Source organism: Andrographis paniculata, unplaced genomic scaffold, assembly GCF_009805555.1.
Source record: "Andrographis paniculata isolate CXL003 unplaced genomic scaffold, ASM980555v1 Contig60END, whole genome shotgun sequence".
NCBI classification, from domain to species: domain Eukaryota; kingdom Viridiplantae; phylum Streptophyta; class Magnoliopsida; order Lamiales; family Acanthaceae; genus Andrographis; species Andrographis paniculata.
This window is the reverse complement of record NW_026137596.1, coordinates 5,387,116-5,414,771: the sequence shown is the minus strand read 5'-3', so window position 1 is coordinate 5,414,771 and position 27,656 is coordinate 5,387,116. Positions and strand designations below refer to the sequence as shown.

At 31.2% G+C, this 27,656-nt stretch overlaps 2 protein-coding genes across 6 annotated transcripts; both read left to right on the top strand.

The window, feature by feature from the left end:
- Positions 1-1,642: 1,642 nt before the first annotated feature.
- LOC127260011 (uncharacterized) lies at positions 1,643-7,421 on the top strand. Of its 3 annotated transcripts, XM_051287640.1 has the most exons (7): positions 1,651-1,783; positions 2,121-2,181; positions 4,150-4,222; positions 4,313-4,361; positions 5,766-5,889; positions 6,149-6,252; positions 7,096-7,421. In XM_051287640.1, exons 2-6 carry the CDS (start codon positions 2,161-2,163, stop codon positions 6,224-6,226), a joined length of 345 nt encoding a protein of 114 aa, XP_051143597.1. In that variant the 5' UTR covers positions 1,651-1,783; positions 2,121-2,160; the 3' UTR covers positions 6,227-6,252; positions 7,096-7,421. The 3 variants fall into 3 exon arrangements, with proteins under 3 accessions (XP_051143598.1, XP_051143597.1, XP_051143596.1); XM_051287639.1 differs by lacking the exon at positions 7,096-7,421 and having other exon boundaries at positions 1,652-1,783; positions 6,149-7,046; XM_051287641.1 differs by lacking the exons at positions 2,121-2,181; positions 7,096-7,421 and having other exon boundaries at positions 1,643-1,783; positions 6,149-6,647.
- Positions 7,422-16,935: 9,514 nt separating this feature from the next.
- LOC127259784 (protein RDM16) lies at positions 16,936-21,708 on the top strand. Of its 3 annotated transcripts, XM_051287372.1 has the most exons (7): positions 17,371-17,434; positions 18,855-18,938; positions 19,016-19,139; positions 19,286-19,732; positions 19,868-20,062; positions 20,142-20,302; positions 20,582-21,708. In XM_051287372.1, the coding sequence occupies exons 3-7, from the start codon at positions 19,098-19,100 to the stop codon at positions 21,480-21,482; spliced, it is 1,746 nt and encodes a 581-aa protein (XP_051143329.1). In that variant the 5' UTR covers positions 17,371-17,434; positions 18,855-18,938; positions 19,016-19,097; the 3' UTR covers positions 21,483-21,708. The 3 variants fall into 3 exon arrangements, with proteins under 3 accessions (XP_051143328.1, XP_051143329.1, XP_051143330.1); XM_051287371.1 differs by having other exon boundaries at positions 16,936-17,434; positions 18,855-19,139; XM_051287373.1 differs by lacking the exon at positions 17,371-17,434 and having other exon boundaries at positions 19,021-19,139.
- Positions 21,709-27,656: the final 5,948 nt, after the last annotated feature.

The window sequence follows — 27,656 nt, the reverse complement described above, 5'->3', positions numbered from 1 at the left end:
ATATCGAAACCCAATTGTAATTCCAGACCCATTTTCACAAAAATTAAACCCAATTAAGAATCAACTAGAAACGAGCGCAAAATCGAATAAGATCATCTCCAACCTATAACTTACTTTTTCTCTTTGCAGGGTCTATAGTACATTTCTCTATTTTTTGCAGGACCGCTACAATAACGTATTTATTTTTTAACCCTGGTTGGAGATGGATTACTATAGCAGACCCTGCAAAAATGGATAAATGTACTGTAGACCCTGCAAAAATAGAGTTATGGGTTGAACATGGTAAAATTCATGTCTAAGCGATCTATTGCATATAGCGACGAGGAAGATAAGTTGTTGTGTGAGATTTTTTCGGAGCATACTCAAGATGCAATTATGGGTGCGAGGTCAATCCAAGGAAGCTTTTTGGAAACGGATTGTTGAAACATTCAACGATCAAAACAAGAAGGATAGTCAGTCTGAAGTTGCCTACCCACGTACGTTGAAGTCATTGGAGGGTCGATTTTGATTGATCCAAAATCATTGTAGATTATTCCTTAGTTGTATTAAAGATGCGGAGGATTTGAAGAAAAGTGGAGCATCTGAAATCGACACGGTAAATTAATGTTATTTTTTATTTATAAATATTATAATATTTTAAATTTAATATAAATAATTTATAATTATTTTACCATAATCAATTAATTATAAATTTTAATAAATATTAAATAAATAAATAATTTACTGTAAATATTAATTACAAAATTATAATAAAAAATAATAAAATTAAAAGTAACAAAAATAAAATAAAATATAAGCTTAAAACAAAATAAAAAAAAGAATAAAAATAAATAAAATATAAAAATATAAAAAAAATAAAAAAATTAAATGTAATTTTTTTATTTTGTTGATGATATTTAAAAAATTAAAAATTAAATAAATATAAAAAATAGATAACTACATAAATAAATAGATAAATATTAAAAAAAAATAGATAACTATATAAATAAATAGATAACTTTATAAATAAATAGATAATTGTATTAAAAAATAAAAATAAAAATATACCCGCCGGAGAATTCTGCAAAACTGCAAGCTGTGTTGGAGCAATTTTTTTCTCCCCGCCCTGCAAAAATAGAGAAAAACCTCCTCGGTTGGTTGGAGATAGTCTACGGTTGGAGATGGTCTAAAGCTACCTAATTTTACAAAAAAATATTATGGATGCGAGATTGAAGGTAAAATCGGTGATACAAAACAAGTCATCACCAATTCGTGTGCCCTACACGCAAATGGTTAGTTCAGAGTTACACCAATCTTAAAATTTTTTGTTTTACGTGCCCGTGGAGGCGAGATTGAAGACAAATTGATGTTCGTGCGTCTCTATGCACCGGTGAGTTTAGAGTTACAAATTTTAATTTATTTTTTTTAATTTTGTATGGCTCATATTTTATTTTTTTAGATTCAATAAGACAAGTTATATTAAGTCAACGTAAATTTTGATGCGTCATAGTTTGAATTCGCGATTCAACCGTCACAAGTTCCACTCCGAACTATTCCTTAAGAAATAACATATCTCACTTGTACATATAAAAAATACGGGTAGATATAAAAAGTAAGGGTAAAAAGGATAACTCATCCGTTTATATATATATAATTTTTTTTTTTTTTTTTTTAATATTACGTAGCAATATTCCATTGCGGTGCAGTGCAGTCGTCGTTCCTGGACTCTGCTCGCCTGGATCCATTGCTTACATAACCCGTTGTATGAGAGCAGCTTTTGATCGCTCACTGCCGCCACGAAATGGTAAACTTCCGCTATCCTTAAAAAACTATATTTGTGTGCATTCAAGTGCAGCGGTGGAAGAAGTTGCCGAGGCTTGGAAATATATATATATTTAAATATAAATGCAGATCTGTTGTTTATGGATTGGATCGGTATCTTATTGCTGTGGGATAGTGAGGGAAATTATGCAATTCAGCGGTTATGATTGTTAGGGTAGGCGGAATTAGGAGTAGAGGTTTGGGATTTTAAATTCCACCGTGTGGTCTAGTTTATGTGTGTTGGTGTTTTGGAGAGAAATTTGGTTATTACATTTGGTGGAGAATGACCATGATTGGCCTGCTCTTGTTTGTGATTCTAGATTGGGATGACGATATGTGGAATCGGGCTTTGACGGCTCAATGGAGGGGATGAGGTTTTTAGTAAGATTTCTCAAGAATTTGATATGGCTACGAGAATAATCAGCTGTTGGTTTTGGTAGTATTTGGAAACTTGGTGCTTAATTTCAGTTTCATATGTATAGGTTATAAGTAAATTATATAATTGACCAGTGAGTGCTTAGTGTGGAAACTAATTTGCTTTAATGGTGGCTGGAAATTTGTTTCAACTTCTGTTTACAATGGTGGCACGTTGGTTAATAATTCAATACCTGGCTATGCTGAGAGCAAACGGTGTCTTACTAAATAATATTATAAGTGTGTATTGTATGCTTATGAGAGATATCGGAATGTGATATTTTCACAATTTAGCATAGCTGCTAGGGGTTTTGTAATGACCATGTTAATTAACAACCAGCACAACAAAGTAGTTCAAAGGTATTGCCAGCGAGTAAACAGTTTTTAAAGTATGTGCTAGAGTGCACAGCAACAGTGTACACTTTTCTACACCAAAGGATGAGAGAATTACAATTACCCCAACAGTGCCAAGAATGAGTAGTGGGCAGACAATCCATTGTTCAAACTCCATTACAATGATTGGATGATACCAAGGATGGGTTTGTTGAATGTCGTAGTCCATGAAACAGAGTATATCTGCATTGCTGCAAAGAATGGGTTGATTGAGGTGCACTCGGGAACTGATTCATTAGATGACAGTATGTCAGAAATCAGGTATAGTAATAATTGAAGTTAATTAGAGCTTACTAAAAACTGCCAATACTGTAGAATCCTCAAGAGGAGCGTTTTCGATATGTTTTAGTTTGCTGTTGTGCTCTACAGAAATGGAAGAAGTTTTGCTATCACTTCAGTTACACCATATGTAAGGGTGTTTATGAATTATTTATTGATTATTAATTTCCATTATCTTGAATCACAATATTACTTTACTGAATTTTAATTTAATTTTAATTTTTCAATTTTACTGAACAATCTGTTTTCCCAAGAACTTTCCTGACAGACACTGAACTCTAATTTAGCTGACAAATTGATGAGACAATAAAACTTCATTTCTCTTGGATTAGCTATACAGAGAACAAAGGCGTGGTGGGGGGAATAAAATAAAATAATGCCTGAACAATCTATGTTTAGAGGTTACATTGATATTATCTTTTGTTACAGTTGTTTCACTATTTCCCAATATATTGAATAATTAAGCCAATTTTTGGGAAATAGTTTTGAATCCTTTATATTATCATTTTCACTTCTTATGTGGCTGGGTACCATTTCATGTTGGATGACACTTCCGCTGTGAGATATTCAACATCTAGAGGTAAAACTTGAGCCAACAGTTCATAAAGATAGGGAATTTTTTATAATGTGCGAGCAGCATACCATCTACCATGATTCTGAAGGACCACTACAAGAATAGATGTTCAAAATGTATAATTTAGAAGGCACTCAGCTTAAATAAAATTTGTTGATACAATTCTGTATCCATTTAAACTTTTGGTTCAGTGTTTTGACAGCTGTGCCTTATTCCTAGTATTAGTTGTTCATTTACTGAATCTCTTAATAACATCCTCACGGCTACAGACTTTTATTTATGTCTAGTCTATATAAAAAAGATGACATAACTGTCAACAGAACTGCCTCTGCAAGTTGGTTAGATCAATTTGGTTTCTGGAAATTCAAATATGCAGATATCATTTTATCTTCCCTTGGAACTGAGTGGTGATTATAATGTCTAGATACTGTCAGCGTATCTAATCATGTAAGAATAATTTCTTCAATTAGCACGATAAAGACAGATAAGACTTAGTGTTGTGTCCCTAGTATATGAGCTTTCCAGTGTCCAAAAATGGATCGAAAATTTTAAAGCTAGATGGTGACAGAACCTCTCTTATCACTTAGAATCAGGTTATATAATTAATTGGTAAGACTTCTATTGCATTTCCTCTTTCTGTCTTTTACCTTTTACAACATTGATTATGTGGATAAGTTATTTCTTGTCAGGAAAAGGAAGCAAAGAAAGAAGCTTTCAGAAAGTATCTGGAGTCCAGTGGAGTTCTTGATGCACTTACAAAAGGTAACGACCATTTTGACATTACAAGTCCATTGCGGATATTAAGCTTTTAGATTCTATTTGTGGTGATTTTTGTCCTTACTTTGACTGCAGTTCTTGTTTTGTTGTACGAGCAGAATGACAAACCTTCCTCGGCAATTGAGTAAGTGCACCACATGGCTCATGCCCATAGCAATGTGTTTTAAGTAGTTCCATACATAAGCTACATTGAGTTTCTAGTATAATCTGGTGCGCTTGAGTTTGACTGTATGAGTTGGTATCTTGGATATAGTTCATGAAAGAATGCATCCCAGTTTTCTGAATTGATACCTATTACCACACAGACTATAAATTCGACTCAGAAATATAAGAGCATGTTGATACTCTATTCTAATTAATCAAAGCTATTTGGCTTATGTCACTTCCGTTCTCCTTAAGCATAGTCACAATTAGAGCTGTCAAAACGGGTTGGCGGGACGGATTAGCCTACAACCTACCATAACTCGCAAATAAGCGAATTTATTTGCGGGTCAACCCGTGGCAGGACGGGCTAAAATTTAGGTAGCCCAGCCCAACCTACCGGCGGGTGGCGAGCCAAGTGGACTAACCTACAGGCTTTTAAAAAATCTTACAATAATTATTTTTTATATATTTAAGATAAAACATAGTTATATTTTATAGTTTAAATAATAAATATTTCAAAAAAAATGTATAACAATAAAATATTTAAACAATAAATAGATATTATTCTTATGAATCTTTCAATAAATTATAAAAGAAAAAAAATTAAAGATAAATGAAAGATGGATAAAACTAACATAAAAAATTGAAAAAATGAAAACTTGCAATATCATCAATACAGCGATAAACGAGAGAAACATCCGCAGACAATATATATTGGTTATTTTGTTTAACATGATATGGAAGATTTTAATAAATTAATTATTTGATTTAACTTGATATAAAATATTAATAAAAACTATAATAAGATATAATATTTCATCAATTCATATGTATATATATGTTTGGTTTTTTATTAAAAATTATGAATATTAGTATTAAATAATGATGATGATTTTCGTTGTAATAATATTTAAGCTATAATAATTTTCTAAAGTTATGCAGTAACCACAATTACTAAAAATAAAATAAATAGATTAATTTCGGACAAACTAAAATGACAAAAAGATAGACTCATTTAAAATATTAAAGATATAATATAATTATAATTATATTTATTTGGTTCACGGGCTAATCCGCCCCACGGCGGGCCAACCTACTTTCAACCCGCAGCCCGCGGAGTTGGCTCGTTTAGGTCTGTATTTTAACGGATTTAAAAAATTGAAACCCAACTCTCTTTAAAAGTTGGGCGGAGCGGGCCAACCTACTTTCAACCCGCAGCCCGCGTGAGTTTGCTCGTTTAGATCCATATTTTAACGGATTTAAAAAATTGAAACCCACCTCTCTTTAAAAGTTGGGTGGAGCAAGCCAACCCGACAGACTCAACTCATTTTAACAACTCTAGTCACAATTATGACATAAACCACTTATATGGGTTGTTGCACAGGTTCATCCAGCAGAAGCTAGGGGGTCCAAGCCTTGCTGAATATGAAAAGTTGCAAGCTGAAGTTTCTGATTTACAATTACGTTACAATGAACTTTTAGCTGTGCACCAAGAGAAGTGCCAAGAGGTATATCATGAATGTGTTTGTACCTTTTGTTTTTGGCTTGTGTCTACATTACCTTGGGTTTCTGGATGTTGATTTTGATGCTGGACTGGAAAATAAAGATTACAACTCCCTGATTTTGTTGCACGATAGTGTCATAGGGGTGCTTGTTCTTTCTTGAGAACTAGGGTTGTAGAGTTCTTCGATTATATTATTGTAGATATGATTACTGTAGATTTTCTGCTAATTTAGTAGTATCTATTCTGTTTTCATACTCTTGCAGTACGAGGACCTTAAGAGCACTCATGTTCAATCATCGTCAAATGAAAAAGTAGAGGAAACTCCCATCGCAGGACAATGATGGCAATCCAAAGCAACTATTTGGCGGTACTCAATATCTCCCTTTCCTTGTTGATTTTGCTAGACTAGTCACTCACTCGCTCACTATTCGATGTGTTGGTGTCATATGATACTGCTGCAATTGCTGTTATAACTGTGTCTTCAAGAGATTCTTATTGGTCCATTTAGAAGTGAAGTTGAAAACTAAAGTAAAGATCTAGAATGACAGAAGGTTGATCCCTTAATTTGATGTGATATAACTATTCCACTGTGATTGAACATCATAAGAGACTGAGACACCATCACATTTGTTGAATTAATGAAGCTCCCATTCCCATAACCATAGCTATGCTAGCTTAAGATATTACATAATGTGATTTTGGACTAAAGTTGCATAGTGTGGCTGAATTGCTTGACGATTATTAATTATTCTGTTCATTGCATTGGGTGTGCTCCAATGGTGCTGATGCTTTGTTCTTAATTCCTTTCTTGGTTTCAAGATGGCCATATGTTTCCAAGTATGTTGGTGCAATGATGGTACATACAATTGAGTAGTGTACACTAATATTATGAGCTTAATAACTTTGACAAAAAGCACAAGCACATGAGAATGTGTATATTTATACCATTTTTGTGTAGATTGAAAATCATCGTCATCATATTATTATTAAGATTAATCACTTCCACCGTACCCCAGCCACCATCCTCCTCCGTACTAAGGGCATATTTTTTTGGGGGTTTGGATTTTGAATTTGGATTTGAATACTAAAACATTTGAATTGGAATAGTTATATGATTAGATATAAATAACTGTTGATATGATATTTTAAATGTAAAATTGATTTGAGCAATATAGCGTAATTTATGGCTTGCTTGGATTGTAATTTTCAGGTCAGATCCTCAAATCATGCAGACATTTATTTAGTTTACACATCCTAGATAGATAGAGAGATGTCTGCATTAGAAAATGCTCAAAGGAAAAAGTAGTTATCAACTTCAGTTTGGTCTTCCTTTGTGTTTAATTTGTAGGGCAAGGCAGGGCATTCGCCAATTAATCAAACTTCAATATAACTTTTTAGATTTGTAATGTATGTTTGTAACAAGTCATGTCATTGAATTTACTGTTTATTATCTTTTTCATTCCCCGGCCGGCCTTACAGTCACCTGCAGGATCTATTTGAGTTCTTAATTATTCCAATTTGACCACTAATCTATGGGTTGTACTATCCTATGATGGACTTCATATTTTTATAGGCCTTGATGATGATGATGATGATGAACTTTCAATGTGAAAGTTTTACTTTTGAAATGGACTTTAGAGATTAGAGGTGTCTCGGCAATGGAATACAAGTGTATCATATTGTAGTTCAAGAGCATTTATCAAATAATAATATTCTGATGTGAGTGATAGATTGAACTAAGGACATTCAATATTGGGGAAAACTTACATAAAAGTGCATGGGAGCTTATGAAGTCAAAAATCCAGATTCACTTGCATTTGAATGTTGGCGAGGTGACGAGGGAATGAATGTTGACGAGTGAATGCTCGTGATCTCGTGAGGGTATTTTATAGGCGAAATGGATTAATGGTGAATGATGATGATAAGTACATAAAGGGTGTGAAAAACGGGTGTGAAAAACGGAAACAGTTCCCTCCGGGGAGAGGGGGGGTGAAAGTATGTATAAATTGTCTGTGAGAGTGTTTCGTGAAAGTGATTATATATTATCTGTGCTTGCTAATGTACTTTGCGATCACAATGACTTAGACCTATAGGCAATTGCGGAAAGATAAATCGATCCTCAATTATTAAGCTAATGTTCCATTTCTGAAATTATATTTTTATGTCCGGCAAGCCGTTCTCCTTGACACTTGCGATTGATTAATTAAGAAATCAAAATCTAATACTTACCTTTGCTAATCATTATAAGTTAAATTGCATTCAAGGAGTCCTTTTAAAACTTTCCAACTAGATTTGGTTAAGTAGTTTATGTTCGTGTTTTAGTCAAGGTTTATGCACAATATTTCGTGAAACAATTATTTATATGTGTCAGTGTGTGTTGGAGAGACGAAGAATAAAACCTCCTATCTTATATATCTATATATTTGAACTCAATGTGGACTTCATTTTAGCAAAAAAACTTGAATTTTTGGGATTTCTTAATTGTTTTTTTTTTTTTCCTAATTTTTATTGGTCCTAACATTTGATTGATGTGTTGTATATGTGGAGCCTATTTTATTGGTTGTACAATTCTATTGATTATAATTGTTTTAAATGAATTTTAAGAGTTTTTTTTATATTTTTTTTATTGGTTGTAGTCATATTATATATATATGTATATTAATTGATTATGTATTGTGATTTTTTACTTATATATTTTGAGTTTTTAAAGAATTATTATTTTTATAAAATATTTATCTTAGATCTTAAATAATATGATTTATTTGATTTTATTGTAATTTAAATTTTTGGTTAAATAAAATTTTAGTTTAAAATGTACATATTTTACATATATTAATAAAAAAATATATATAAATTACAATATAATTAAATATTTGGAAAAAAACTAGGGTGCAAATATTAATAATCAATTATATTAAGGTATATTATATATTTTTTTAGACCATAATAACATTTAAATTAATGGAGTAATAAATTAGGGTGAATACAAATATTTTTTAATAATAAAATATTGGAAAAAATAATTCAAAATTAATAGAATATTTGAAATATTCGGGTGTGTTTGCTTGGGGTTTGGATTTTGAGTTGGGAATAGTAAAAATTTTGAATTTGAATAGTTGTATGATGTGATATAAATAGGTGTTGATGTGATGTTTTGAATGTAAAATTGATTTTCAGTATAATATAAAAAATAAAAAATAGGTGTTTGATTTGATGTTTTTGGAGGGAAAAAATTGGATGAATAGTGAAAAAAAAAATCCAATCCCCCAAACAAACACACCCGAAGAGACACATTGGAAAAAGAAAATGAACTCAAAATTAATTGAATCATTTAGAATACAAAGAGGCCGCAAATAATTTCTAATCAAATGAATCTTCGAGAGTACACATGTATAAGCAGTCCCCATCTATTTATATAGGTACAAATTGGGTTTAAGATCATGTATTTACCAAAAATTACACAGACGTTGATGCTAGGTACAAGCTGCTGGGGGCCTGCGGCAATGGCGCTATGGCATGACGGCTGCTTGCGGATCGGAGAGAAAAGACAGTGACAGACGTTAACGCCACTCCACGCCTTTGCGCCCCCCCCACGGATGTGCGGTGTCTGTTGTTTTATGGTATGACCCGTCGTGGCGGTGAAAGAAATCAAAGAATTGCTTCCATACATACCCAAAATCTTCAATTTCTTGCCCAGTGGAGGTAAGAAAACATCTATGATTTCATTCCTTTAATGGGGTAGTTGTAGTGATTGGATAGATGTGCAGTAGAAGCAATGAAGGTGAAGTTATGTTGTTGAGAAATTTCCTACGTTCTTCGCATAAAAAGGTTTGCCCACAATCATCTTCGAAGCCCTGTTGTTGAAGGAGAGAACTTCTGGAGAAGTAAAAACTAGACAAAATTGATTAGGGTAAGGCCAGTGTCGAAGAAATATTTTTCAGTCGGAGGGCGGGTTGGGGGTGTGAATGTGTGACCGCCTCTGGAAATATCTCCGCCGTAGTACTGAACTCTATTGCGTTGTTCCAAAGATCTGTTTCTTTTCAAGTTTTTGGTATTGTTTGTTATATATTATTATTGTGTTATATATATATATATACATATATATGAATGAAAGGGTTTATTATATGTATGATATACTTCTTTCGTCCGTCAAATTTACTTTCACTTTTTTTTTTTTCTTTTTAGTCTGTTTGTTAAATTTACCTCATTACTAATTTTGACAAAGTCAACAAATCAATATTTAACTATTATCCTCCATTCAACACTTATTTACAACAAATGTCACAATCTTTATTACATTATCTCTCCTCATTTTTTTAATTTCTAACTTACTTTTTAAAATATTCCTAACTACCTTTTTACTTAAATTACGTTTTTAATAAAATATTTATTTTTCTTAATTTTCATGCCGGACTTAAATATTCTAATTTTTGCAGACGAATGGAGTAATTAACATGTATGGATAGATGTCTTGATGTATTGCTGTTACGCACAATATTACATAAAAGAAAAATATCGTGTCTTCTTTTGCTTTTCCTTTACCTTCTCCCTTTAGATTTTTAAAATGTTATTATAAAATATTATAATTGAAAAAAGATTATTTTTTGAGTATAAATGTGTTTAGACAAAAATATTTACATAATTGACATGAAGTTTATTAAAGATTACTATTAGTTTGTCTATTTCATCAAATGCCTGTGAGAACCATTACTCGAAGTCGAGCTCATTAGTTTTAAGAATACATCACTGCATTGAAGCGACGATTTTTCTTGGAGAATAAATTTAAAAATATGCTTGTAGATCACTTAGCCCTCACCTGACACTACTCCAATGGGACCCGTAAGAATCGGAATTGAAATATCAAAAGAATTGCTAATTTTAAACATTATCAAGGAAATCGCCAATTGTGGAAAATTATCAAGAGAATTAAAAATTATGAAGGATTATCAAGAGAATCATCACTTGTTTCTTTTATTATAAGTTTTCATATAGTATAATTTCATATCTAGAATTTTTTATTATTATTTGTTTCGTTGTAGTTAGACTTATTTTTTGGTTTGTTTCCTTTATTATTTGGTGCATTTTATTTTCCTCAAGGACCTCTGTCTAAGATCTTTGTCTATCATTGTAATGAGAATTTTACATCTTGAATCAAATTTTACTTTTATAATTTTATAGTATTAGAGAGTGATTTCCTTATATTTAGAGTCTTAAATCGGGTCTTTGGAGTGAGATTTATTATATTGTTTGTGTTTTAGTTTATGGTTTTTTATTTCAGGTTCGAGACTTTGTTAATTCATATTCTCTGCACTATCCTTTCTTTTTTATTCTCTCTTCTTTCACCTATATTCCGAACCATTGCATAAGGTAATTATTTTGGACATAATTATACACGATTAGGCCATGTCAGCAACCATGCATCTTTCAAAATCAAATGAGTGGGAACCATGGTGTTAAAAATGACCTCCGGAAACGATTGACCCTGAAGGATGTTCGACACATGCCAGACATCCGAAAGAACCCTGTATCGGGTTCACTATTAGTTATATATGGTTTTAAACTAGTTTTTGTAGCGGATAAATTTATGTGATTGAAAAAACGAAATGTTCTTAGCTAGATGATATCTTTCCAATAGAATGTTCAAGCTAAGTGTAAGGACAGTGTGCCGAGCACCCAATAATAATAATAATGCTTCTTCTTCATCGTATTTGATTGAGTGTTCCAATTTATGGCATTGTAGATTATGACATATTAATATAAATTCTATAAAAAGATGAATAAATCTTAATTTACTAAGTATTAAAGAAGTAAACATAAAAAATAAGTGTAAAGTTTGGGTGGAGGAAAAAATTGCTAAACAATCATTTTCTTCAGTAGAAAGAAACATGAAACCATTGGAATTAATTCACACGGATGTGTGTGATTTGAAATATGTGCAAACTCGAGGTAGCAAAAAATATTTTATAACCTTTATAGATGATTGCACAAAATATTGATATCTTTACCTATCGAGGAAAAATGAGAAGCAATAGAAGCCTTTGAAAACTTCAAAAATAAGACGGAGAATCAACTAGGATGTAAGATTAAGGTTGTTCATAGTGATCGATGTGGCGAGTATGTAGCTCCGTTTGAAGAATTATGTAACGGGAGTGACATAATTCATCAGACTACGGCCTTATATTTACCACAATTGAATGGCATCACAAAATGCAAAAATCAAATCTTTAGAGAAATGATAATTGTCTTGTTGATTATTTCAGGATTACCCCAAAACTTGTGGAGGGAAGCAGTTTTAACTTTAAATTATATTCTAAACAAAATTTCATTTAAAGGTAAGGATGTAATTTTTTATAAATTATGGAAACGCAGAAAACTTTCATACAAATATTTAAAAGTGTAGGGATGTCTGGCATAAGTGGAAGTACCCGCCTCCGAAGCAAGTCGTTATTGGCCCGAGTGATTTGTATAAACCAAAGTTTGGGATCTCCAAGTGATTTGGTTGGATTACCACTGTAATTGTCTCTTAACTTGTGAATTTCAGACCCATTACTTTTAGCAATTTGAATATTTGATCACGATATAATCCTTTGATTAGTGGATCCGCAAGGTTTTCTATTGACCTTACATAGTCGACAATTATAACCCTACTAATGATCAATTGTTTCACATTATTGTGTTTGTGTCGGATATGTCAAGATTTATCATTATAAATTCCATTATTAGCTTTTTCTATAGCTGCTTGGCTATCGCAATGTATAAAAATTGGAGGTATTGGTTTTGTCCAAAATGGCATCTAGAAAATTTCTAAGTCATTCGGCTTCTTCACCAACTTTATCTAAAGTGATGAATTATGATTCAATGGTGGACCGAGCAATATAGGTTTGTTTCATAGACTTCAATGAAATTGCTCCTCCTCCGATCGTAAAGACATATCTGCTTGTTGACAGCGAGTCTTTCGTATTCGATATCCAGTTAGCATCACAGTACCCTTCAAGTACTAAAAGATATCTAATGTAGTGTATGCCAAAGTCGAGAATATATTTTGAATAACTCAAGACTTTCACTAGCGTTTTCCAATTATCATGATTTGGATTGCTAGTATATCAGCTAAGCTTGTTCACTGGAAAAGCTAAATTAGGCGTTGTACAAGTAGTTAGGTATATAAAGTTTCCGATATCTAGTTATCACAGTACCCTTCAAGTACTAGAGGATATCTAATGTAGTTTATGCCAAAGTTGAGAATATATTTTAAATAATTGAAGACTCTCACTAGCGCTTTCCAATGATCATGATTTGGATTGCTAGTATAATGGCTAAGCTTGTTTACTGGACAAGCTAAATCGGGTTTTGTACAACTAGTTAGGTACATAAGGCTTCCGATTATTTTGGCATACTATTATTGAGCAACAGGATCATCTTGGTTTTTGGTAAGGTGAAGACTTAGGTCCATAGGAGTTTTTGTTGGAGTATTATCGAAAGCATTGAACTTTCTCAACATACAGTGACTGGGTTAGCACAATTTCTTCGTCATTTCTCAAAATTTGAATTCAAGAATCACATATGCGACTCCCATGTCTTTCATGTGAAAACTCCGACTTAACATGCATTTAACTTTTTCAACTAAGAAAATTTCTTTCGCCATAATTAAAAGATCATCTAACATAGACATACCATAAGAAATCCAGTAGGAGTTTATTTGATATAGACACATTTGTCATATTCGTTAATTTTGAAGCCATTCGATAACATTATATTATCAAACTTCAAGTGTCATTGCAAAGGTGCTTGTTTCAGTCTATACACGACTTAACAAGTTTACACACATTCTTCTTTTGGCCAGGAACAATGAACCTTTCAGGTTGTTCCATATAAACTTCTTTTTCTAACTCACTATTAAGAAAAACAGTTTTTACATCCATTTCGTGAATCTCGAGATTGTGCAAAGCAACAATCAAGAGAAGCACCCCGATGGATGTTATCCTGGTTACCGGTGCCCTTCAATTTTTTAAAGCCTTTTTTCACGAGTCAAACTTTATACTTATCAATAGATCCATCAACTTTGAATTTATTTTTCAAAATCCATTTACACCCTAAAGGTTTACAACCTTCGGATAAGTTTATTAACACCCACGATTATTTTGCATGATAGATTCTATTTCATTGTTGATGGCTTCTTTTCAAAATGGGGTATCTGGAGTAGACAGGGCTTCCTCGATCGATGTCGGTTCATTATTCAACATATACGTAACAAAATATGGACCGGATGTTTTCTCAACTCTGACCCTTTTGCTACGACGAGGTTCAGTAACTCATGATCAAGAGTAATCACCCTTTTCATTTTCTCACCACGTAGTTTTTCGTCTACGGGTTCAGGATTGAGTTAGATCTTTTCTTTGTACGGGTAGATATTTTTTAAGAATATAACATTCCTCGATTCTATTGTTTCGGTCATTTCAGGAATATCCGATTTATGAACTATAAATCGATAAGCGCTACTATTCAACGCATATCCAATTAATACCTGAAGATAAAATTCCTCTGACTACATTGTATGAAGATAATACGTCTTGTATAACTAAATTGAAAGAGAGGCTATATTAAAGGAGATAGAACTAAACGCATTTCACCAAAAAAAAAAAAATCACTTATGATCTTCAACGTAATAGTGAATTGGTATGCAACAAATTCAATTGGATAATAATTTGGCAGATATATTAATCAAGGTGTTACCGACTACAACATTTGAAAAATTGGTAAAGAAAATTGGAATACATCGGTTAAAGGATCCCAAATAATGCTCAGATCATGGAGAGCGAATTAATACAAGAATGTTGTACTGTTTTTTCCTCACTAGTATTTTTTTCCCACAAAATTTTTTCTAATAAAGTTTGAACGAGACATATTTTTTGTATAAAAACATCCAAATAAAGGTGTTGTATACATATATACTACGTTGGATACACATAGCATTTTATAGGCATTGTGTATTACATTGATGTGGATGTTTATCATTGGTCAAAATTGCCTATATATATAGGTTTGGAATGAAACACACATTAATTCACTTTCTTAATCTCTATTTCTCGTCTGTCCACCCCCCCCTCTCATTTTCATCATTTTGTACTATCATTCATTATATACTATATCTAAATAATACTCCCTCCAACCGGTTGTAAAATTCTCGTTTGATTTTTATACGTGGATTAAAGTAGATTAGTATTATATAAATATGTAGTGTAATAAAGTAATGTAATGTATTTTACTCTTTAAACATAATATGAAAAAGTAAAATCATGAGTATATTAGTATTAATTGAGAGTTACTTTTTCTAAAAAAAGATGAAAATTTTTTATTTGTAAATACTAAAATAAAAATTGAAAATTTTAGTAGTTGACAGAAGAAGTATATATTATTGAATAGAGTACATATCTACAAACATATACTCCCTCCGTCTCATATCTATATATCTATTTGCTTTTTGTACGGAGTTTTAGAAATATCAGTCTTATATTGGGATAAAGTAAAAATAAAGGTAAAAAGACTAAATTAACCCTATTAGTATTGTATGATATAAAGGTCCATTTGTGTCATATATTGTAAATTAAAAGGGTATTTGTAATGTTAGGTAGATAGTACAATTACTAAAAAAGGAAATAGATACTTTGTTATGGGACAGACCAAAATGAAAAAATGGATAGATTGTTAAGGGACGAATGAAGTATAAAATTAGTCAATAAAAATATTAGGAATGGTTACGGTGATGCTTTATATATACAAACATCATATATTAGAACTATACACAGACATGTTGTATATAATAAAAGAATGTATTGTTTTTAAATAATAACAAGTGATTGTATACAAGTATATCACGTGCTAAAATCAACTATTGTGTGTTGTATGAAACTATAGCATGTGATGTTAGTTCATGTGTTGTATTTGTATTATATTAACATATATAATGTGTTGTCTGTAGTAATATTTTGTGTTGTTGAGAATATAACATGTGTTTATTGTTCATGTATTGTATTTGTATTATATTAACATATACAATGTGCTGTTTGTAGTAATATAATGTGCTGTCTAATAACACATGATGTGTCTATGGCCGCTGTAAAAAATATTACTCACTCCGTCGCACTTACCATGTCAATATTTTCATTTTTGTCCGTCTCACTTATTTTGTCACTTTTGTTTTTAGGAAAAAAATTATACATTGTAATCTTATTTTAAATTTTTTAATTTATAATTTTTTTAATTTTAATTAGATTAATGAGTTATCTTAATTTTAATATATAATTATTTTCAGTAATACATTCTTAATTATTTAGTAATTATATATATTTTTTTAAATTCATATATCTACAATAAAGTGGACAAAATATTCGAGACAAAGTGCGTAATTATTTCTACAGCTAATCACTATTTTATATATTGTATACTATATATATATGTAAGTGTGTATGTATATGTATATATTAAGTAGTGTATATTTTGTGTACATAAATACATAGTATTATATTCCCTCCGTCCCTTTGACAATTTATCCATTTTTTCACTTTAGTCCGTCCCATAACAAAGTATCAATTTTATTTTTTTAGTAATTATACTATCTACATAACATTACAAATACCATTCTAATTTACAATACACAAATGTCATTACCTTTATATCATACAATACTAATAGAATAGAGTTAATTTAGTCTTTTTATCTTTATTTATACTTTATTTTTATATAGTACTAATATTTCTAAAATTTAATGTAAAAAATAAATGAATATATAAATATGAGATATAAGTGTTAAAGGTGTTTTTATTTTGTATTTTGAATGAAAGAAAAAAATTTCAATGTAAAACAAAAAAAATTTATATAAATAATATAAAAATAATAAATATACTTTGTTTTATGAAAAATATGTTAGAAAATTATTTGAAAAAAAAAAAAAAAAAAAAACAAATCGTTATGCTCTTCGATATTGATAATTAATTTCAAAATATTAGAAAATGTGTATAGAAACCCACACCCGTACCAACATCTTCTCTCTCTATCGAGGGGCAACTCAGTATAAATTAAATTAATCTGCCAACCGAGGAACCCTAGTGGCCATTTTGCGAATGGAAAATTCGAGCCATAAACGAAGAGATAGAGAATCCTCCAAAGACCACCACCACCACCACCGCCGATCCAAGCACGATGACGACCGCCGCAGATCCGACGACCACCATCGCCGTCGCTCAGATCGGGACGAGCGAGGAGGGGATGGAGATCGCCGCGAGCGCGAGCGGTCTCGTTCAGTGGAGAGGAAGAAGAGGAAGGATAGAGGTGAGAGTGAGGAGAGGAGCGATAAGAGGTCTAGGGTTTTTGAAGATAATGGAAAGGAGAAGCGTAGATTCGAAGATGCTAAGGCCATGGAGGATGATGGTATGGAAGGGAAGGGGGGTGGAGGCGAGGGTTTTGGGTTTGGACGGGACTCTGTAAAGAAGGTTGCCGAAGATGAGTGGAGGCATGATGGTCGTAAGGGTGGCAATGATGGCCCTGTTCCCAATGTGAGTTCCCTCTCATCGATTTACTGCTTTGATTTAATCGGACTGTTTCAGCATGGTTTTTGATATTCGTTCATTTCCAATATGAGATCCAATGGTTGTGCAATTACTCTGTATTTTTATCGACGTGAGTTAACTGGCAAAGATCCGTGGTTGTCTTGGTTGGTGTGCGCGTGTATATAATTGCTTACAAGAGATGTTGGATTTTACTTGCTATACGTTTTAGTAGTTAACTAGTATGTTAATGTTGAATTGATATTTGACTTGGCTGCGTGCCTTACTGTGTTTGGATTTTCTTTTGACAATCTGATGTCCAGTTGAAACTTTTACTATGAGTAGAGTACATTAGTTGGACATTGACAGTGGGATGTCTCGATTTTGGGTCTGCCACTGTGTTCTTGCCAGCTTACAGATGAGTGACATGTGATCTCATTTGCTGATTGGTACTTGAAATAGATCTATGCATCCGAGTCTGGGGGGCTGTCGGGGTTTGTCTTGAAATGAAGTGATCGGGATTATGAAGTCTTTGTGTATATGATCCCTTTGCATATGTCTTAATTTCTAACCTTAGGCGATTTTAATGAATTTCACTTTTTTATGTCTTTTAAAGTGAAAAATAATTTCTTAACTATGTTAGGGAACCATTCCATGGCCAAAATGCGAGAACAAAAATTCTGTTGTGAAATAAAGTTCCTATTAGGCAATTTAGATTATTATTACTGATTGTTCAATCAACAATTCTTTTTTTTTTTTTTTTATGTCAATTTTTTTTTTAATTATAAACTGGTCAAATATCTCTTATTATCTGTTCAAGCGAAGCATGTAATGTAGGCTATAAAAGTTATTTAGAGCATACAGCTCAACTTGGCCAAATTGTGACAACGAAAATTCTGTTTTTGTGAACTAAGTTCCTAACTCTCAATTCAGAATATTGTAACTTAATTAAATGTCCTTTTTTTTTTTTTTGTTCGTTTGATGCTTATGATATTGTTTATGAATGTCATTTCAAAACTGACAAGTTAGCTAGTTGCTTTTTCTTTAGTTAGTGAATGCCATTGTCGGTTCCATTGTATGAAACAAATATGATGATTTGTACTCTGAAGTGATTTTCCCCTTTTGAAAATCTTTATTTTCTGACTTCCTACTTTTTCATTTTCTTGTTATCTAGGCATATTGATCTATTTGCTGCTGGGTCTACCTTGCATGCTTGTGTGTGTGAATGTTGGTACAATTAGCCTGATACTTAGTACATTTAAGTGCTGTTGAATATACAAAGTTCCATTTTCTGAATTTCCCTTTTAAGATGAGTCTTGTCATTTTCTTTGCATTGCTTTAGTCTGTAAGTATCATTGCTGTACGTTTTGTTGGACCTCTGCTAAGTTAGTATGTATTTACACCTGACTTTCTGATAATCTTCTATCAGAGTAATGCTACTGGGCCAATGACTACTACATCTGGCAGTTTACCTGAGACTTCTTTGGTTCATAAAGAATATCCTGCTTCTAAGGTATCTTCGATTTCCAAGACAAATGAAAATAAGGGAGTTAATATTAACAGATCTCATGAGGTTCCTGGGAAATCCAGTACAGATGGGACAGCTTCAGATGCCAGCAAGAGTGGTGGTTTGTCCCTTGATGCTTTAGCAAAAGCTAAGAAAGCTTTACAAATGCAGAAGGAACTTGCAGAAAGGCTAAAGAAAATTCCTCTGGTAAGTTCCTTTACTTATAATTTCCTTGCATGCTTTGTGAAGATGCCATATCATGATGAGGATGCTGGTAATGGGGGAATTTTACAATTTTGAGTCTCATTTGGTTACCAATTCTGAAGATTTACCTTTTCTTTTATATTGTGTAGCTGAAGCGAGATACTGGTACGACGGGAGAAGGCAGTTCAGTTGTTGGTGAGAAAGAGGCTTCTAAAGCTTCTTCCTCTGGTCAAGGGATATTACCAACCCCTCCAGTAACTTCTTCAGCTGTGACTCCTTCTGCAGCCTCCGCTTCACTTGCTGATAGTTCTGATATTAAACCACAGAGTGGTTTGCCTCATATTCCAGAACTCACTGCACAAAAATATGAAGCTGTAAAACGTGCACAGGAGCTAGCTGCAAAGATGGGATTTCGGCAAGATCCAGAGTTTGCTCCCCTTATAAATATGTTTCCTGGGCAGTTGCCTCCTGAAGTTACTGTTCAAGCAAAGCCTTCAAAAGCACCTGTTCTCCGCCTGGATGCACTAGGCAGAGAAATAGACGAGCATGGCAATGTTGTCAATGTACCAAAAGTGAACAGCTTGAGTACACTCAAGGTAATAGGGCTGCTAAGATGTTTGTTCTAAGACTATCAAGTCATACAAGGAAAAAAGAGTTAAAAGTTGCTTTGTTATGCTTCAACTTCACTGTTTTTGTACTTCACTTGCCATTTATTTTTTCTTATGCCCTAGGTTAACATTAACAAGCAAAAGAAGGATGCCTTTCAAATTCTAAAACCTGAGCTTGAAGTAGATCCTTCTAAAAACCCTCATTTTGATGAAAGAATGGGACTTGATAAAAATAAGATATTGAGGCCTAAGAGGATGACCTTCCAATTTGTTGAGGAAGGCAAGTGGTCAAAAGATGCTGAAATTATAAAATTGAAGGTATATTCTTCTTCTTCATCTTCTTTTTTAGAAACCTTTATCTGGACCCAGGTGTTGATCTTGAAATTGGTTTCTCTAGTCTCAATTTGGTGAAGCAAAAGCCAAGGAGCTAAAGGCGAAACAAGCACAACTGGCTAAGGCAAAGGCGGAACCTGACATAAACCCAAATTTAATTGAAGTGGGTGAGAGGGTAATCTCCAAGGAAAAACCAAAGGAATCTATTCCTGATGTCGAGTGGTGGTAAGTCAACCTTTTGTTGTGTCACATGATTTGAAATAAAGAATTAGACAGATTTCAGTGAGTACCAATCTTTATTGCATGTTAATGTTTAACTTGGTCATAATTTTAGGAGTTGGCCCCATGGTGGACACATATATATATAATTCTTTTCCTTAAGATTCTATGTTGTATTTGTATCTTTAGAAAACAGCTGCAGTATGCAGCCTAATCTTGATATGGGGGACATTGAATATCTAGTATAGTATACTGGCACTAATTGAGCTTCTTTTTATATTGAAGGGATGTACCTTTTCTGCGATCTGGTATGTACGGAGATATGGTTGATGGCGACATAAATGAAGAGAATATTAAAAAGGAGAAGATCACCATATATGTTGAACACCCTCGACCTATTGAACCTCCAGCTGAAGCAGCACCTCCTCCACCACAACCTTTAAAGTTAACAAAGAAGGAGCAGAAGAAACTCCGCACACAGCGTAGATTAGCTAGGGAGAAGGAACGGCAGGAGATGATTAGACTTGGCGTAGTGGAACCACCAAAACCTAAAGTCAAAATGAGTAATCTGATGAAAGTTCTTGGTTCGGAAGCGACCCAGGATCCCACAAAACTTGAAATGGAAATACGAAGTGCTGCAGCAGAGCGGGAACAAGCACACATCGACAGGAACATTGCTCGCAAGCTCACTCCAGCTGAGCGTCGCGAGAAGAAAGAGAGGAAACTATTTGATAATTCTGATACACTGGATACTATCGTCTCGGTATACAAGATTAATGAACTTTCCCATCCGCAGGCTCGTTTTAAGGTTGATATTAATGCCCAGGAGAACAGGCTGACTGGATGCGCGATAATATCAGAAGGGATTAGCATTGTTGTTGTCGAAGGCGGCGCTAAATCAATCAAGAGATACGGGAAGCTGATGCTTAAGAGGATCGATTGGGCTGCTGCTGCTGATGCGGTTAAAAAGGAGGACGATGACGATGAAAATGATGATGATGAGGATGATAAACCTATTAACAAGTGTTGTCTTGTCTGGCAGGGAAGTGTTGCTAAGCCAAATTTTAGTAGATTCTTTGTCCAGGAATGCAGGACCGAAGCAGCTGCTCGCAAGTTCTTCTCGGACCATGGAGTTGCTCATTATTGGGATCTTGCCGTGAACTTCACTGACGAAGAAACTATCTGATGTCTGCGGGTGTGGTAAGTGTCTTTTGATTCAGTTGCCGTGTTGTCTTTTGATTTGGTTGTAATAAAAGTCGATGATTCTTCTGCATACGACAGAAGGAATGATTATGCAACCCGTATTGCAATCAGTGTGTGTGTAGCTTGTAATGTTGACGACTTTGCGTGCCTTGTTTCTTATGGAACTTAAAAATTTTGAATTAGAAATGTATCTTTCAAGGCTACCTACCGATCCAGTTTTTGATTTGTTAAAATGTTTGTTTAAGTTGAAGTATGAGTAGGGATGATTCGGTACCGTATACCGTACCGAAATTGTCATACCGTATATCGTACTGAACTATTCGGTATGTTAAAAATCATATCGATACTGTACTGAAATTTTTGGTAATACCAAAATTTTTGGTAGATGGGCGGATCCGGTGAGGTAGGCGGGCGGCGGACGCTGTGGGTAATAGTCTCTTGTGACTATGTGACTGCCTGTGACGTAATTTGGAGTTTTAAGAATAATTTAGAATTTAGGGTTACAAGTTTTCTGCTAATTTTGTTCCTTAGTCTTATTCCAGACTTTCTGATGGATATTTTTTTTAAAATATAAATAAAATATATTTATATTAATAATTAAATTATTTAATTAAAATTTTATCGATACGCTTTAATACTGAAATATCGAATTTTTTGAAATTCTATATCGATATCATACCGAAAATCGAAAATTTACCGAAAGTTTTGGTATATCGAATCTTTTGGTATTTTGGGTATGTTAATTCTATCTCTAAGTATGAGTAGCAAGCAAGGCAAAGGCAATTATTAGCAAGTGTTAGTGCTCTCTCTCTTCTCTTGTTGTTTAGGTTAGGGTTAGGGTTAGGATTAGGAAGAATCATAACTAAATAAAATAGTAGTAATTGTAGATCTCTTCTGAATTCTATTTAGGGTTAGTCTTGCAATGCATGGTGTTGAATTGAATGTTTTACCACTTATTTGTTACGATAGGCAAAGAATAAATATTAAATTACTAGCTCCTGCATATGGATGCTTTTAAAATCATTTATTTTACTCTCTCTCTCCCTCCCTCTCTCTCTCTCCCTCTCCCTCCGTCCCATCCCATATACCGTGTCTGCTACACTGTAGATACGGTATTTTAGGATGGGTGTAATTAGTAGATAATATAATTAGTAAAAATAATTATTTTATAATATAAAATAATTATAAATTAAAATTAAGACAACTAATTAGTTTAATTAAAATTAAAAAAAATAAATTAAAAAGTTTAAAATGATATTAAAGTGTGTAATCATTTTTCAAAAAAGAAAAGTAATATGGAACGTGGGACGAATATAAACGGCAACGTGGACATAATATGTGGGACGGAGGGAGTATATTATTATTATTACAAAACAGCTCCAAGATTGTTGGATTAATTTTTATTTTGTTTTTATCATTTATATTATGTGTGCTAATAAATATATATAGTAAAAATCCAATTTGTATATATGCATATATATATTTATAATTTAATATGGAAATCAATAAAAGATTTAAACTTATAATATCAGTCACAAGTTCAACTTCACGTCACACATTCTGCCATTAAAAAATATTATTGAAAAATGGAAATTTCCATAAATTTTGAATTTATTTTGTTAATTATTGAAAAATTGAATGATCAAAATACTATTATTTATATAATTATTTTATTACTGTATTTTTTAACTAGAGAAATATATGTATTTTAAATATAAATTATACATAATGAAAAAGATATAAATCAGAATCACTACACTTTAGTATTTAGAAAAAGTATATATATATATATATATTTTTTTTCTCAAAAATATTGCAATACAATTATTTGTTAATGTAATAATTAATTTTCATTTAAAATATTGCATAAATATTCACTAATATTATATCAAATAATTATTTGTGAGTTTTTAAGTTAGATTTTATTATTTTATTTTTTTAATTAAAAAATATCAAATCAAACACTTATTTTATTTATTATTATAAAATTAAAATTTAATTTTACATTAAAAAATAAACATCAACACGTATTTATATAAATTAAAACTATTTCAATTTAAAATTTTATTATTCAAAATAAAAAGAAGAAAAGTAAAAACTAATGCAACAAAAAATTACTCTATTTAGTTCTAGCAAAAAACTATAATAAACAATATTCATCCACGCATAGTTTCTAATAAAAATATACAATATTTTTGTACAAAATATTATATTAAAATATTCACTTCGTCCCAAAAAAGATGTAATAGTAAGAGTGAACACGAGAATTACGAAATAATAGTGTGTAATTGAAAGTAAGTATAAAATATAATATAAAAACTAAAATACCTTTGTTTTTTTTTAAGTTAAAAAAATAGGTTAAAAAAATAATTAAAGATAATTTTGAAAAAGAAAACAAACAATTGTTTTGAAATGTATCAAAATAATAAATAAATAAATAAAATAATTCTTTTAAAGACAACATTATTTAAATTCAAATTCAAATTTAAACTGCACAAACCAAAAAAATTGCCATGGATCATATGCTGATCAATTTAATTCAGCACTAAGCTGAATACCGTAAAATATTTATATTAATTTATCTCATTTAATTGTATTATTAATATAATTCAGCACCAAGCTGAATCCGGTAAAAATATTTATATTAATTTATCTTGTATTATTAATATATTTAAGATAATTTATTAGTTAATCAACACATTGTTGAAATAATTATTTCAGCATCCAATTCACAAAAAAAAAAAAAAAAAAACCACAAAACCAAACATTATAAGTGTGTTTAGCACATAGAAATGAGTGAGGTCAGAAAAATAGAAATGATCTCATTTATCTTATTTATTTGAATCAGGAAAATGGAACTTGAGAAATTCTCTATTTTTATTTTTCTCCCACGTGGATGAGGGAGAAAAATAGTATTACAATATATATATTTTACTTTTTTACTATTTAATTTTTATATTGTTTTTCTTTTTTTAAATTACATTATTTTAATTTTATAAAAATCAAATTTAATTTACTGTTAAAGTATTTATTTTTTACGATTTTGTGAAAAATTGTACTAAAATATAACTCGAACCGGGGTTTGAAACCAAACCTCTCCTCAGGAGGATAGATGGGGCGGTTCACTGAGCTTCTTGGCCGATTCTGGAAAAGCCTGGTCCATCCTCGTCTCTAGAAAAAACTATTAACAAACATCATATATAATTTATAATTTTTTTAAAAAAAGTCACAAAAATATTTTTCATGAATTTTCATTTGTTAATTTTTTTTATTGATTAATTATTTATTCTTATTTGATCTATTCATATATATATATATATATTTTTCAACTGAATTTTCTGTTTTAACAAGATAATTAATTCTAATCCTTTGTTCAATTTCATGTACCAAACGATCTAAATGTAATAATAATTAGTGGTGGGACCCTCACCATTTTTTTTGAAAAAAAATTACACGTCGTTCGTCCCCAAATATATATATATATATGATATATGTTAGATTTGATTAGACTTAATCAAGTCTCAGGGCGCACTTTCGAGACAGTGACAGCGGATTCCCAAATCATTAAAAAAAAAAAAAAGAAAATTACAAAAAAATTTTAGAAAATAAAAATAAAAAGTAAAAATATTCCATATAACTCATTCCAAATATTTGGATTTTCATAAAAGTATGAAAGGATAGTAGAGATGTCCCAGCTTGGACATAGACTACGGTAGGGGCAAATGATAAAACCATTTTGTATCATAATTTTTGTATATATTTATGTAATTAATTATTGGCTTTTCTATTATTTTATTAGCTATTTAAGTTAGTTTATGTAATTTTAGCTTTATTGTATTTTTGGTGTAATATCTTAATTTATGTGATTTTTTTAATATTCATGTTAATTTATATTTAATTTAATGGCATTTTTTTAAGATTAAATCTAATTTAAATAATTGACTATTCAATACTTGAAGTTGGCTCTTTTTCTTTTAATATATATATATATATATATTTAGTTAAAATATGTTTATTTTTCTTCCGTTAGTTTTATTGCTATCTTGGGTTAGTTTCTTCTACTACTACTACTACTATTATTATTATTATTATTATTATTATTATTATTATTTTAATAATATATTCTTATTTATGACTTTCTTTATTTATTGTTGGTTTTTAATAATTATTCATTCTAATCATACTAACTATTTTTTAAGCTTGGCCATTAAAATTTTGTTGATGGTGGAAAATATTATGAAAGCCGTAAGAAATTCGTCCGAAATATGAAGTCAACCATCAAGTCAGTGGTCAACCTAATGAAGTCAACGATATTTTGATTTCTTATGTCGTAAAAATTAATAAAAGATTTTGGAATAAGCTATTTGTAACCGTCGAGCTTTTAGCTTCCTCAAATCTCTATGAATACCTCTCTCTCCACCTTTGATTTTAGACACATCACCGTACTCCAGAACACAGCCCATATTTTACTCCGATCCATTTTCGGCTAGCCACCTCTTATCTCACCAATCTTGTCTCAATCTCACTCTATTTGTTCCATCTCTAGTCTTCCATGTTTAGTCTAATTTGTAATAAAACACGAGCTAGTTGGCTCGTCATATTTTTTATATTTGTATTATTTATTTGTCATACTTTCACTTATGATTGAGATTTTAGTTTCATAATAATTTGAATCTATAGGACAAATATAAGTTGGTTAGCCAAATCTAATTAGAAGGTTCCAAAAGGATATCACACTACTGGTAGACTCAGGACCTATCTCAAAAGTGACTTGTTGAGCTCAATTCAAATTAAAATATATGGTAAAAAGGTAGAAGGTCACAACGGTAATGCCCCGATTTCGAAGTGTATAAAATAATATTATTATAGAAAATAAATATTTTTATAATATTTTGAGATCAAGAAGTTAATGTTTTGAAATTAATGTTATTTATATTTTATATATTGATTATGATTGAAAAAACTATTAAACGGATGGTATTAATAAAAATAAATATAATAATGTAATAATATAATAATAATAAGAAGAAGAAATAAGGATGGATGATGATAACGTTGTTGATAATAATAATAATAATAATAATAATAATAATAATAATAATAATAATGTTAAATAATATAATATATATATATATTTAATTAAGCAACAAAACCCATTTACAAAGACGCAGAAGCAGAATGCCAAAGGAAAGAAAGAAACGCAGACAAGAAAGAAAGGAAGAGGAAGAAGGGACGGAAAACAGAAAAGAAAAGATTTAGCCGAAGGATTTCAATTCCAAATTTGATATTGTATTTCTTGTTATAAGTAGATTTTAATTATAATTTAAATATAAATTTAGATATTGAAAATATTAAATTAAATTTTTTTTTAAAAAAATTCATAACTGATTGTTTGGCTATTTAATCGACGAATTTTTTTTAATTAATAGCCTATTCGTAGTCCTAGCATTATATTTTGAGAATTTTGTATCAATTCGTACCGAATTGAAAATGATTATTTCACTTGCTTGTTTATTCATATCTTTAAATATTTTTATTTAATAATCGGACGATATAAATATTATGAGGTATAAGGGTTTTATGGCTAGAATATCGTATTATACTAAATATAAAAGTTTGAAGCTCGACGAGCTAATTATAGAAATTAGCTTTTGAATAAGAAGATAACTCCTATGAATAAGCATATAATTCATTTTATTTGAGTAAATTATGAGACAGGTGTATATGTTAGAGGTTTGGGTGAGGTTGCAAAAACTAAGGAGTGTCGATAAGAGATAAGTAGTAGAAAATTAAATCTAATTTTAAGAAATTAGGTATGCATGTTGCATACAAGTTTGATTAATATGTTAATGTGATATTATGCGGATCATTTTTTTAGTGCATGTATATACTTATATATATACACTACTAGAAAATTAGGCTATAGTTGTGGTAAAAAAAGTCACGGTTTTAATACAAATTGGTAACTTTTTACTAAAAAGTCACAGTTTTAATACAAATTGGTAACTTTTTACTAAAAAGTCACGGTTTTTAATACAAATTGGTGACATTTCTGTGACAATAAGTTATAGAATAATACCATGACAATCCACACACGATTATTTTTTTTCGGAATTACTTCGTACCGACCTTATAGTTAATTTTTAATTTAATATGC

Bases quoted from the DNA above. Each gene is read 5' to 3' on its own strand.
- LOC127259784 (XM_051287371.1), top strand. From the start codon at position 17,003: ATGGAAAATTCGAGCCATAAACGAAGAGATAGAGAATCCTCCAAAGAC. The intron at 19,733-19,867 runs GTAATAGGGCTG...CTTATGCCCTAG, and splicing joins ACAGCTTGAGTACACTCAAG to GTTAACATTAACAAGCAAAA. The intron at 20,303-20,581 runs GTAAGTCAACCT...TTTATATTGAAG, and splicing joins ATTCCTGATGTCGAGTGGTG to GGATGTACCTTTTCTGCGAT.
- LOC127260011 (XM_051287640.1), top strand. From the start codon at position 2,161: ATGGAGGGGATGAGGTTTTTA. The intron at 2,182-4,149 runs GTAAGATTTCTC...ATTTCTTGTCAG, and splicing joins TGGAGGGGATGAGGTTTTTA to GAAAAGGAAGCAAAGAAAGA. The intron at 4,362-5,765 runs GTAAGTGCACCA...GTTGTTGCACAG, and splicing joins AAACCTTCCTCGGCAATTGA to GTTCATCCAGCAGAAGCTAG.